We start from the raw sequence: 13,435 nt of genomic DNA on the forward strand, positions 1-13,435 counted from the left end.
AAATGATAAATGATGAGAAGCCAGCGTCATGAAGTGCGCCTGATAAATAAAGCAATGTAGTAGTAGTAGTTGCATAAGTGCCTTACTGATTGCAAGAAGGCTTGGTGCATAACATGCAAAATGATTCCTTTGTAGTATAATTTCAGTAGAATCACAATCTTTCCACAACAAAAAATAAATCCTCCAATGCAATAGCTTGATTTTTATTTTATTTGAAATGGCTATTTGTGGGGAGGATCAGCAGGATATAAAGAACATTTAAGTACAGTTTAGATATTGGCCCAACACACTTTAATATACAGTAAGTACAGGAACTTGTTGTAGCTTAATAAACACTTGCCCAGCAGCTCATTAAAAATACATCAAAGATTTACTGTGAATCGATACGTGTGAGTGCAAATTCGCTAAGATTGGGGAAACAAAGGACGAGGTAATGGAGGTTGATTTGGAACAGGCAGGAGAAGAATATTGATTGACATTGACATAGATCTTAGGTTCACCTTCAATATTCCCTGCAACAATCATGCCCCGAATGACATCACTAGAAGAAGTATTATTTGTATGCTATTCCAAAAATGTGCATCATAGTTGAATGCAAATAAATGAATGAATAAAATCCTTCATATCTAAATTAATCTATGTCCCAGTATTTGACAAGTACTGACTGAGAGTACAACATAACTGTAATCTACCACCAGTAACTTGGAGCTACTATTGCATTAAAAAGGGGACTGTGTTGGACTATTCCACTCATAACATAAATACTAGATTCCAGCACATATACTGGTAAAAGCAAAAAAGGCATAGACACAACCTACTCACACCATGCACTACTTCTCAGGCAGACACTTCATCCATGCAGAGCATTATGTTTCACTCTGGAAGAGGCTGTGTCTCAGGAAAAGCCATCAACGGTCGTTAGCAGCAGGGCTGCGTAGGGAAAATCTTGAGGTCCAAATGAGGAGAGCGTCTGATGAGCTGGCTGTAGCTATCTCGTTCTAGAGGTGAGGAGAAGCTTTGATAGGCTAACTCTGGATAGTTTTGGTCTGGAGAGACTGCAAAGACATGACCACATCCTTTTTTCTTAAGCCTTGATAGTTTACACAGATTCTCTTCAAAGCAACTCTTGTCAGCTCTTGTTCTAATCAACATCCTGGTAAAAGCTGCAGACCCAAACAGATCTACAGCTCCTGACCAGATACTTCCTTATATTAGAGCTGCATCAACATCATTCTTTACAGTGGTTTAAATTGTCAAGATTATTTTGCCTTCAGGCAACAATGTGATTATTGGGATGTAGAATTTTCCAGTGTCCCAAATGACAGCTTTTACGCCCCCCTTTTCCAAATGCGGGAACGACACATAAATAGACAAAGAGAGCCGAGCACCAGGGCAAAATAAAACTAAAACACTTTCTTTCTTTAGCCATTTGGGCAGTGTTTTTGTAGCGTTTTCCAAGACAATAACATGGAAGAGATTGTAGTGATCCAAGCTTTTCCAACTTGTTCAAGTTTTTTTTTTTATGGAAAATATTTTTCCACCATTTTCTCCCCAATTTGGATTAACCAATTCCCTTCAGTGCCATCTCAATCCTTCTGTTGGCCCTTACATGGTATCACCAGATACTTCTTTTTAAATGACAGCAAGTACTATAAGAGCTTCACCTGGATGGCATAACACACACAGAAATTCTCGTTATTCTCTTCCAACCCCTGTCAATGCAGGTGCCAGGGGCAACCAGTAGGATGCAGTAGTTCAGTGATTAGTGCATAACCGCTCACTGGTGCTTTATGTCGGTAGGAACACATGACCAAGTATGAGGTACTGCTATCAGAGTTCAAATCTGGGCAGTGGTTTGACACCGTGCTCCCCAGAGGAATCATAACTGTTGAGGATGCACAGTTGAGAAAAAAAATGTGCTCCTTGATGTTACTGGCACGATAATGAATAATATAATGTTACTTTTTCACACTGTGTTTCTTGTGAATTGAAGAAGACAGGAGTGTAATAAAGAGCAGGACAGGTTGGTGCCTGAATATAATTCCCTACAGAGGTAAGGTAATAGCTGGGGAGTTGAGGTCAGTGTTCCCAATAGACCCGAAAAGAAAGTGTTTGAGTTCATGCATAATAAAAATAAAAAACTTAGTTCCTTTCCCCTTGTAAAGTTCATCTTCTGTGTCCATCCGCCCCTTTGCTTAGAAAGGGGTCTATTCATTAAGCTTAGTGACCCGTGCAGAGGGGGGCTCCCAGCCAATAACACACCCGAAAGAAGACAGGGGTGCCTAATAAAGAAAGTGCAACTCTTAGTCTTTGTTTATACTGGGGTTCTCCACATAGATTTCAATCAAGTCCCAGAGGCTACCAAGGGAAATGGAAATGGTTAGAAGTACCAGGCTAAAGGAAAGCTAGACAAGTGCTTATGCAAAGCCAGATCGCATGTGAACTCCCAAAGTCAGGTTCACTAACTGAATGATACTGAATTTACTAGGTAGAGTCATGTCCTATCATTATCTTCAAGAGAGAGCTTACTGTTGACAGAGATGAAGTAGTTATTGTGGTTCCTCCCACCACAGTGCAGAGACATCAATACTGGATAAAAGACAGATAAAAAGCTGAACTTATGAGAAGAGCTTATGGAAAGTGATCATGATTAATTATGTCCTTATCCTGTGATGTCATTTTTAGCCAGATCAGCTGTGTAAAGATGGCTGGAGAAAAAGAAAACGAGGGTGAGAAAGAAAGACAGAGTGTCTGGCCAACAGCTGGAGTAAAGCTGCATCTATGAGGAGTTAACAGACCATTCATTCATTCCCACGCATTGTGGACTGTATATAACCAGTGCTCTTTCCCAGGATTAGTCATGTCCTCCTGAAACCTCTGTGATGCTCACATTATAGTACAACAATCCAAATATACCATCTTTTTGCCTGAGTGAAATTCAGTTATCAGTCTCTGTCTGACACGTTGCTTGGAAGGTGACACACACACAGACACTTTAAACTTGCCCCGCAGTAGCTGTCGCCTAGCAGAAACCCCTGTCCCTGTGCCCCCGCAGTCAGGGTCCAAATGGGGACACTCCACAACACAAGGCACTTGTTCTCTCTTTGTGTCCACTCTTTCCTAGAAGGCCTTTATTTCTCTGTCTTGGCTGTTATGCAATCTGGGCTGTGTTTGGAGTCAAAGCAGCCTAATCCGCCCAAAGCCTCGGACTAGACGGAGGGACTGATAGCGCGGACGCCTGTTGCCAACACAAGGGGCCAGACGTTTCACCTCTGCATTTTGTGGAGAAATGCCATGGCCTGGAAATATGTCAATGAGGCTGTGGCTTGTTTTTTAGCATCAGAGAAGTGTAAGTGCAAGAATGTTGAGACCAGTGGATATCACGAGAGGTGGACAGCTGATATCCACAGTCTGATGCACACACTCGAATCAATTCACACAGACACGTACAAGTAAATCTGATTTTCATTTAGTCATGAAACAACTCATCTGGAACATCTGTGGCTTCTGAATGAATCAACAGACACCAACCCGCTATAAAGTCAATGCCAAACTACTGAAGGACCCATAAGAAAGACTCCTAATCAGCTTCAAGGATGCTACCCAAAAACTGATCCAAACTGCTGACCTTCTCGGTGTGGGAAGAATTAAAAAGAGTTTCCCAACTAGGTCAATTGTAAGTATCAGATTAAATATTACCATTTGAGCATTATTCAATTCTACAAGGACAAAGAATGAAATGAGGATAATGGCAACATTAGAGTTGGGGGACATAAAATAAATATTCACATAATTATTCTCAGCTGAGAGTAGCTGAGAAGTGAAGCAGATTTAGCTATTATCAAAATCTTTCAGTATTGGCAACTAAAACATGTCAAAATTCCTAAAAGAGGAATTCATTGAGGAGAAATAATGTCTTTATTCCATTCATGACTGCAGCAATTTACAGCTCACCTGCTTCTTGAACTACTCTTTGGCCAGAACTGAACATTTGAATCTCAGTCATCTGCTGAGCTCAAACACAGTCGCAGCGGTGATATCATTCTGTTGCATCAACTTCTACCTCCACCAGGATGATGTAACTCCCCCCACCCGATCCGTGTCTGCAGCTCAGCACGCAACACAAATACAAACTTAAATCTGACTTCTTCAAAACTCACTCTCTTGCTACAAGAATGTTGCAAGAAATAGTCTGTGCCCAACAGGGGACACATGGTCAACTGATCCTTTCTGTTGGATAAATTAAGGACATGGGGGACGGGAACACAGACATCTCACCCTGACTACTGTGTATGAGATCAGAGAGGAAGAATTAACCTCTTGGAGAGAGCGAGTGAGAGAATAACACGAACCTGGCCCGCCACTTCTCCACACAGGGCAATGCTTATTGGACCTTGGATAAACAGTAACTAATTGCATCAGAAAATAAGCTTACACAGAAAAATCAAGGACACTTGACTCATTTTGTTTCTATAAATTGCTACAATGCATCAAAATCTCATTTTACAACACTTATAGAGGCTTTTCATGTACAATTTAAGGTTTATCATGGTGGGATACAGCATGTGTCCTATTTTCGTAGTTTGCGCCAAATTGTAAACTGCAACATTGCTATAAAAAGACAGTGATCAAAGATGAACCAGGAAGTCAATCTTAACTCTTGTAGATGTTTACTATGATTTTTAAAATGGTAACAATAGTTTTTCCAAATACGATTGGCTAACACCTGTATGCTCATCTGCTTGCTTGCATTTCTTCCTCCTTCAGACTTCTTTTTAACATTATCCCCACATTCCCAGATCCCAACAATAACTTGGTTCCTACAATATTCCCAAAAAGAATTATGGTCAAAATCACAAAAAGAACCAAGCTGTACTAAATCTGAATTTCCTTTTAAACCATCAAATCACAGACTGCCATATGGGCCTCAACTTTTTCTCACCACTTGATAAAAGCATTTGTAAAAGATTAAACTTCAAAGGATCACTTTCCTTGAGAACTTTGTTGAAGCAGTGAAAAAACATTAACATAAAAATCACAATGTGGCCAAGTGTTTGGATAATAGACAACCTTCAATAAGTAATTGAGCACATTTTCCAGTAAAAAAATAAAATCCTGTTTCTGCCAATCTCTACATCTACAGTACTGAGCATGCTACTCACATGTTGTCAAAGACGTCAGCTGCTGAAATTTGTTACAACTTTTCTCTCCAGCGTTATAAAGAGCAGAGGACAAACTTGACGCAGGTTCACAGCTGAACTCTTCAACACCTATCGAACCTTGAAAAAAGGCTGCCTCATGCCGAAGGGAAATCGAAGAAATACTGGAAACAAATTCGCCATGTAACTTTCTGTCTGTGCTGAGCAGCAGCATGCACAAACCCACACTGACATTCTCTGTCACTCCTCCTCCTGCGACTCTGTGCACAAAAGGGCTTCACAGTCGAGCGGAGGAGTCCGCCTTTAACTCCCTCCGACACTTTACTGAGGGAGAGTAAAGACCTCTTAGAGCTTGAAGAGAAAGGTGGTGAAGTAGAAATGACTCATTACGAATTAATGGGGTAGCGTTTGGAGCAAGTGACCAGACCAGAGGAAAAAAATATTTAGAGTCAAAATGCTGTATACAAGCTGACTGCATACAAGAAAAATGCTTTTGTTTTTTTTTTCCATGGTCAAATCCTTGTCTTGATAAAGATGTTGTGTACAAATCACAGCTAAATATAGTGCTATGTCATATTTCTATCTCTCAGTCATGTGAAATCGGTTTCTCTTTACTCTCATCCATCTTTTCTCTGTATATATTTATATGTGTATGTGTGTATCTATATATATATCTATTTTTTCATCATTATCTCCCTCCTCTCATCCCAGTTATTCCAGAAATGTAGTGGGTTGGCAAGCTGAGTCAATAACTTGAACTGAATGGTAAACAACAACACAAGGGTCAGTCACACCCTTCAATATTTAGTGACCAAAATATGATCCACCCTTCACAGGCTACACACAACTTGAGCTTTCACATCTGCTACTCACATGGCTTTCCCTGCAGTATGTCTGTACGGTAGCTTGCATCAGACTATAGCTTGGCATGTAGCGGTGTTGTTTGATTAGACTGGTGCATGTATCAGGTGACTGATCGGATCAGCTTGTAACAACTTCCATTTCAGTCGGAGACACTTGCATCATGGAAGCAGTGATTGCATGAATGGTTGCATAGTTAGATTTGGTGAAAATGGATATTTGAGGGAGATCTTACAGAATCTTCTCCTGGGAGATTGAATCACCCTTTATAAAAACACATGAATACATACTTGAACATTACATCTTAGAGAAATCAACAATACTAAAAGGGTGCTACCCGCTAACGGTACGCTCCATTTAGTTTGTACTTCTCTTCTGTTTGCCATGACCTGACAATAGCACTGCATCAAAGAACTGTTGCCACATCAGGGACCCTATAAAGGAGGGCGCTGGTGCAAAAACACAGGGTTGTCAAGCAAAACAGTTGACTTTTTCAGCAATTTCATGCAAGAATTCACTGCACTGATTAATAAATGATGCACAAAAAGCACATTCCTGGTACAATTTCAGAAACTGTGTAATGTCTTTGTATCTGATTAGCTTTAAAACTCAACATATATTATTGAAACTACACTTAAAACTGGACTGGGCTGTTTTTCATCTCCTGACCAGTACCTTTAACACACACAGATCAACTAAGCACTTTGCCTTTTTTGAACTGCAGAGCCATATTGTGTCCAAATGCAGCCTTAAACAGATCTCTGTGATCCAGAAACTGCAATAGAAGGCTCTATGAGTGACTTTAACTCTACAAGATAGGAAAACAACATCAATAAAAGATTCAGGTAAAAGATAATGGTGACTCTGATTTTGCCTGCTGAGCTGCAGTAGGTCATAAAGACCATCCTCTAGATAAAATTGCTTCTTTGATGACATTATGTGATACAACACATAAGTGTAAATATTTGATTTGTAGGTAGAAGAGTAAATTACCATGCCATATCCATATAAGTTCAATAAAAATCTGAAAAAAGTGGTTTCTGAATATATGAATAGTGTAAGTGTTATGATGCTGAGGATATGTTTATGCAAGGTGCAGGCAAAACACAAATCTTTGTGTCAAAACTGTCCCACAGCAGCTGTAGCTGTTTCTTATGAAATAAACACATTGAAAGTCAACATTAATCTTTTCAAACCAACATTCACATAAACAACACTTAACCAATGTTGATCCCGACAAAACATCAACCCCTATCATTTTAAGCTTTATGCAATGCCTTGATAAGCTAAGAGGGTAGAAATCTTGTAGGTAAAGTAGCCTAGCCCTTTCTTCAGAAAAGCAACAGCATTCTTGACAAACTGCGAATCCACACAACAACAATATTTTTGGTTTCTAACTAACACTCGTTAAGATATACACCCTTTCTCGTTTGCCTTCCCAGTTCTAAAAGCCACTCCGTCAGAGGAACTAATTACCTTTTCAGCACTAACCAGTGTGAAGCCAAATGACTGTGGAAACACCACCAGTTTCCTGGAAACCATTTCTCTCTTGCCATTGCTGCAAACTGCATTTCTATGAGGCGGCTCCATTTTTAACTGTTTCCTTAAATGCCATTCGCAAGCTGAGCTCATTTAAAATGCATATGTGTATCAGTCTGACTGCGCTGGCTGAATAAAGCACACAGCACAGAGGGCTATTATGGGACACATCTGAAGTTTTATCGACTACTTCAAGGCTCAAGTAGCCACATAAGAACATGTGATTGTGTGTTTGTATGTTTTTCTGTGTATGGTATGTGCACTGGTTCATTATATGTTTCTGCTCAGGCCTGAAGCAATAGTAGTTATATGTATTCATGCAAGTACACGTGTTTGTCAAATTCAGACTTGACCGCAATATCACTATCGCTTAGACCAGGCTAGACTGAGATAATTTATACACACACACACACACACACACACATGCTAACCTCCACATGAACAGAATGAGAAGAGACCTATTCTATTTTAGCAGGGACTATTTCAAGCTGCCGCTGACTGTGGCGTAAACACTTTATGAGCAGCGATAGAAGGTAGCCAAGTAACCTCTGACCTTTCTGACTAGCAGGGAGACACATAAAAACACTAAGGGGGAATCAAGGACAGAGCATCCTTATTAAAAAGGTTACTGTGTCATTTTGTGAATTGTCTTTTAAATCCACCCAAAATGTCCATTAATGCATTATTTGTTAGAAAATAATCAGTATGTTTCTGTAATGGACAGTATATAGTGCAGTATCACTATAGGGTTATGAGTTCATCACTCATCATTGTTAAAGTGCACATGTTTTTGTGTTTTTCTCTTGCAAGAGCAACAATTTAACATTTGCATGAGCTGTTATAGCAGCCTGTAAAATCATTGTTGGAATATTCAGTAAATGTAACAGTGAAATTCCCGTATCTGGTAACACCTGAAACCTAAACACAGGATATCCATACAGTAGGAATATGCCAGATCATAACACTCCCATAATACCTTCCCTTGATAAAAAAAAAAGAAAGACATAACATCACCATAATTCACAATATATGTCAACGTTTATCTTCTAAAAACAGGAGGAAAGTCATTCCAGTGGTTAAGAAAACAAGCTGACCATCCATACAAGCGTGGCCTTTTGGAAGGCAAAACACAAGGCTTGCTGCTATCGCTAAGGGCGTAGCATTGCTTCCTTTTTTGGGTGGCGGACAAAGTAGCACTTTGGTCAGAGAGTGACCACTGCTCCCTCAACAGTCAGACTCTGTCCACGCCTGTGGCTGAACCCAGGAATGCCTTGCAATGCACTCTGGAAAGCAATAGAGTCAGGTCCCATAGGGCCTTTGGGCTCTCTGCGGTCGTAATTTCACCACAAATGAATTCAGCGGTGCCAGCGGCTCTCCTCCCTTTCAAAACATGATCTACTGTTAACCATTTACAATAGATTTGGGTGATTTTTGATACTTGCTGTGGCAAAAACACTTATTTTTACTTGGATTTATACACAGCTTTTGTCATTCCACAATTTGATGAATCTATGAAACTGCTATGAAGCAGTTCGAAATTAGAAGAAAACACCTATCACACATACAGATATGACCTGCAGTGACCTGTGTAACAACAACAGTGTTACAATATGCTGCTGTTAAAAAGTCTGACTGCTGCCAAGCACCAATGACCAGCACTGCTGTTCCCTTTTACACTGTGGGTGTAGTGGTCTATTTCTGACGGAGCTGCTTAAAGCCCCCACAGTCTTGTTTATGGGATGAGAGGTGTTGTGTAGGATTGACGGCGGCTTGGCTAACATCCTCCTGTCACCCACCTCCTCAGTCCAGGACAATGCTCGCCCTTATAAGCAGTTCATTGAGTCTTTTTCTGTCCTTCTCTATACTTCCACTTCCCCAGAAGAACACTGCATATACACCTCAGTCTGTTCAGTTTATGGAGATGACTTTTTTGGGCATTTTTGTACAGGACGTCTGTGTTGCCCGACCAATCCATATTATTGGGGCTTCTTGCTACAGAAGTCTATCACTATCTCCTTTGTCTTGCTGGTGTTTATGTGAAGGTAATGAAAGTCCTTTATGATTATATTCCTGCTCATTCCTTTCTGATATGCATCCACTGATATCTGTATAATCGGAAAACTTCTGGATGTGACAGTTACCCATACTATATTTGAAGTCAAGATGTGTACAGAAAAGAGAGAGAGCACTGTACCCTTTGGGGCCCCTGTGCTGCAAACCACCACATCATACACACAGTCATGAAGCCTCACATAGTCTGTTGGTAATTTGATTGTGGTTGCAACTTTGTGATGCGTGAAATCAAATAAACAACACTGTATACTCCTACTACAAAAAAAAAAAAATCACTATTTACCAGTACACACATCTGCTAGTTAGTTTCATAAAGCTTTCCAACACCCGTTTGAACTTAAATGTGACCTGGGTTTGACCCTGTCGTGGGAGTTTTAAAGAGATGAAAGTGTGAAAAAGCTCTTTAAGCTCCATTAGGACAGAGGCTAAATCGTTCCTGTTTATGTCACGCAGACAGACAAAAACAGCCTTGTTACAGAGGTCATCATGGATACATGCTGTTTGTGTGTGTGGCGGGAGAGTGAGAAAGAAAGAGAGACTAAAATAGCATTCCAACTTCTTCCTAACCACATTAAAATGCATGTCCACAGTCACATGTACAGTTTCCTAAAAGGTCATGACAGAAATCCACTGATACAATACAGAGGGATCATGTGCAGTCATCTTCTCAGGTGTGTTTGCTATGCTAACTGGTGTTACACGAGTGTGGTACAGTACGTCTTGTTGCGCTAAGCTGAAAATGTAATTACTCTAAATAAGTTAGAAATACAAGTTGCGTGGAAATTATTGCGCATTAGCCACAAGTGGAAGTGAAGTCTAAATGAGACCTTTCATATGGACTATGGCTGTTAAGAGCCAGTGTAATTAACACCTTGTTAAGTTTACAAGACACAAGAGGGGGGCCGGAGGAGTTCCACCTTCTCTGAGCGGGTTTGTGTCTTTGAGCATGCTCGTACAACATGTGTGTGATATTTATGTGTTTATTTATGTGTGTGTGTGTGTGTGTGTGTGTGTGTGTAACCAGATAAAAATGTCAGCACCTAGCAGAGCATCTAACACGGTTTTATGTGTATTGGTGATTTTTATGTTGGGACTCAGGAGTGTTTCTGCCTAGTTCTACTCAGGACTGTAACTTTATTGAGTTTAATTTAAAATGCTGTGTCTAATCCAGCCGTGCTTACCGTCTGTGTTGTCCTCACAGTTCTGATTGAAGTTTTCGTAGGAATCCCAGCGGATCAGAGGATCCTGTGTGTTGTAGTCCACCGACACGCTCGGCCCGTTCTCTAGGTTATCCATACCTTGACCAGAAGTACAAAGAGGCAGAGCAGAAATGTGAATGTCTTTCCATCACAATAAATAAAACACATGTTACATACTGTCATAATGTTGTCTTTAAATTCAGACTTAATCTTCACTATCTTCATTTCAGTTTCTCTTTTTTTGATTTATAACGAAAAGTCTGGAACAACCTGCTTGGTTTGATTTGTTTATTGAATGGAGAACAAACTTGCACAATAAAACAAATATAATAAATGTAAAGGTGAAATATTATAATTGATGAAAAACACTCCGACACATTGATTCTTACCATGAATTTTTTCTGGCCCGAAAGAGAAAATAAACTCCACTTTTCCGTATTCCGGGAACCTGTCATCTAGACCCAGATAATAATAAAAAGAGAACAAGAAAAACAATGATTATTACTTAGATGGCAAGAAAACAGATTGACTATTTTAATGTCAAATACATCAGCCAGTGATTGTGTACACTCTCACTCTCACTCTCACTCTCTCTCTCTCTCTCTCTCTCTCTCTCTCTCTCTCTCTCTCTCTCTCTCTCTCTCTCTCTCTCTCTCTCTATCTCTCTCTCTCTCTTACCTTTGAATGTCTCATCAAGCTCATCTTTTCCGAAGACGATCCCCAGGTCATGAACCGCACATGTGTGAAACTGCACCCGGAAAATCACATCTCGGCACGGGCCGCGGTAGCGCTTGTGATAGCACTTGAGCTGAAGGAGTAAGATGAGATTCAAAGAATTGTAAGCACCAGCATTACGTCCAACAGGACCAACAGAACTCAACATGCTGATTTAAAAGAGTTGGACTGCTGTTGGACAGATGTCTGTTTATCTCTTCAGATACACTAAATTTGAACTGAAATAAAACTCAGGATGTGAAAAAGTAAACTGCAAAAATCAAATCACCTCTACTGCTGAACTGTAGCTTAGAATCAAGTGAGCACAATATGAAATGATCTCTGTGAAACACGAGCCAGAGGTATGCCAGCTGGATTCATTGTTAGTCTTTTTTCTACACTGAATCTGAGCTAGAAAAAGCATTTAAGGCTTTTTTTTATGTGTGTATAGTGTATGGTGTATGGCTGTTTCTCCCAACACAACAGCTTTAAGAGCAACACTAAAACCACACACAGGAAAATCTTCTTTCTCCCTCCTGCTGTTCCCCGATGGGCAGCCTGGATCTGTTAGTGTTTTACAAGGACCTCACATTTAAAGGTACTGGAGGAATATTTACCTAAACCCAAACAACACGCAACCACAAACTGCAGCTGCGGTGAAGAAGAAACTGCCAAAACTGAAAAACATCCCACTGTTACAGTGACAGTGAGCATTTTTTCATTTACTTATGGTTAAAATTTCCTATAAAATGAACAATTTCACAGTAGCTGGGAAGCATTTCAAATGTTTTATGCGAATGGTCACTGCACAGCATCAGAAAATAAACTTATGAACAATAAAAAAAAAATGATTACAACTAATGTGAGATTGATTTGCTTTCCATAAAACCATTTTCTACATGTGGGGCCAAATAACATCCAAATATGTTACGTTCGCAAATCCAGACAAGCACATAAATGATTGAGGACGAGAGGAAGGCAAAGTAAAATATCCCTTGGCTTAGTGCAGCTTTCAGGGATATTGTATACCTCCCACTGAGGGATCCTTTTCATGAGGAAAACAGAGCTGGTGAGCGAACTTTGAGAACAAAAAATAGAAGGAGGGAAGAAGGAAAACATTCATTTCAAGCTTGCGTTTTGTCTTTAGAGCACTTACACGGTTTCACTTTCATGCAAGCCTTTTCCCCCCCCACACACACACACATTTCGGGATAAATCATCCTTAATGTTGAGGGAATAGTTCAACATTTTGGGAAACCTTCATTTGTTTTCTTGCCAATAGTTAAACGTGATGATCGATTCCACTTTCATATCTGTCAATTTTAATGTGAGACCGCAGCCAGCAGCCGCTCATTTTAGCTAAGTAGGAAGACTTGAAACAGCGAGTCTGGCTCTGTCCAAAGGTAACAAAATATGCCTATAAGCACCTCCAAAAGTCATTAATTAGCATGTTACATAGTTTGTTTAACCCAACCCAACCCCTAGATGACAATACAATGAGACGCTGCAGCTGGACAGAAACTATTGTTTTTGCTTTTTTGTGCAGGTGAAACAGTGAACGCCAGACTGCCTGTTTTCATCTGTTTCTAATCTTTATGCAAAGCTAAGCTAAGCTAACCAACTCCTCGCTACGGTCTCAGTAACCGACAGACATACGAGCGGCATTAATCTTTTCATCTAATTCTCGGCAAGAGAGTTAAAAAGTTATCACTTTAAAGATCTTTATTTGTTTGCTGGAGTTGTTCGGCTGTATTGTTCCCGTTCTAAACTTTGTGACATCCTCGAATCCATTTTGATTCTTGAAGCAAACTTTAAACCAAACTTGGAATTGGAAATTACGAACTTTGGCCAACTAGAGAAGAAGAAAACAACCTGAAGAATTTCAATCAT

At 40.0% G+C, this 13,435-nt stretch overlaps 1 protein-coding gene across 2 annotated transcripts in view; it reads right to left on the reverse strand.

The window, feature by feature from the left end:
• Positions 1-13,435, reverse strand: part of tns1b (tensin 1b) — a 154,902-nt gene that overhangs the window by 25,821 nt on the left and 115,646 nt on the right. For both annotated transcript variants that reach the window (XM_062431420.1, XM_062431419.1), the window contains exons 15-17: positions 11,510-11,639; positions 11,221-11,286; positions 10,814-10,930 (exon numbers count right to left, since the gene is read on the reverse strand). In XM_062431420.1, the coding sequence (XP_062287404.1) occupies positions 10,814-10,930; positions 11,221-11,286; positions 11,510-11,639 (313 nt within the window). The remainder of the gene's footprint in view (positions 1-10,813; positions 10,931-11,220; positions 11,287-11,509; positions 11,640-13,435) is intronic.

This window comes from Scomber scombrus, chromosome 13, assembly GCF_963691925.1.
Source record: "Scomber scombrus chromosome 13, fScoSco1.1, whole genome shotgun sequence".
Classification (NCBI taxonomy): domain Eukaryota; kingdom Metazoa; phylum Chordata; class Actinopteri; order Scombriformes; family Scombridae; genus Scomber; species Scomber scombrus.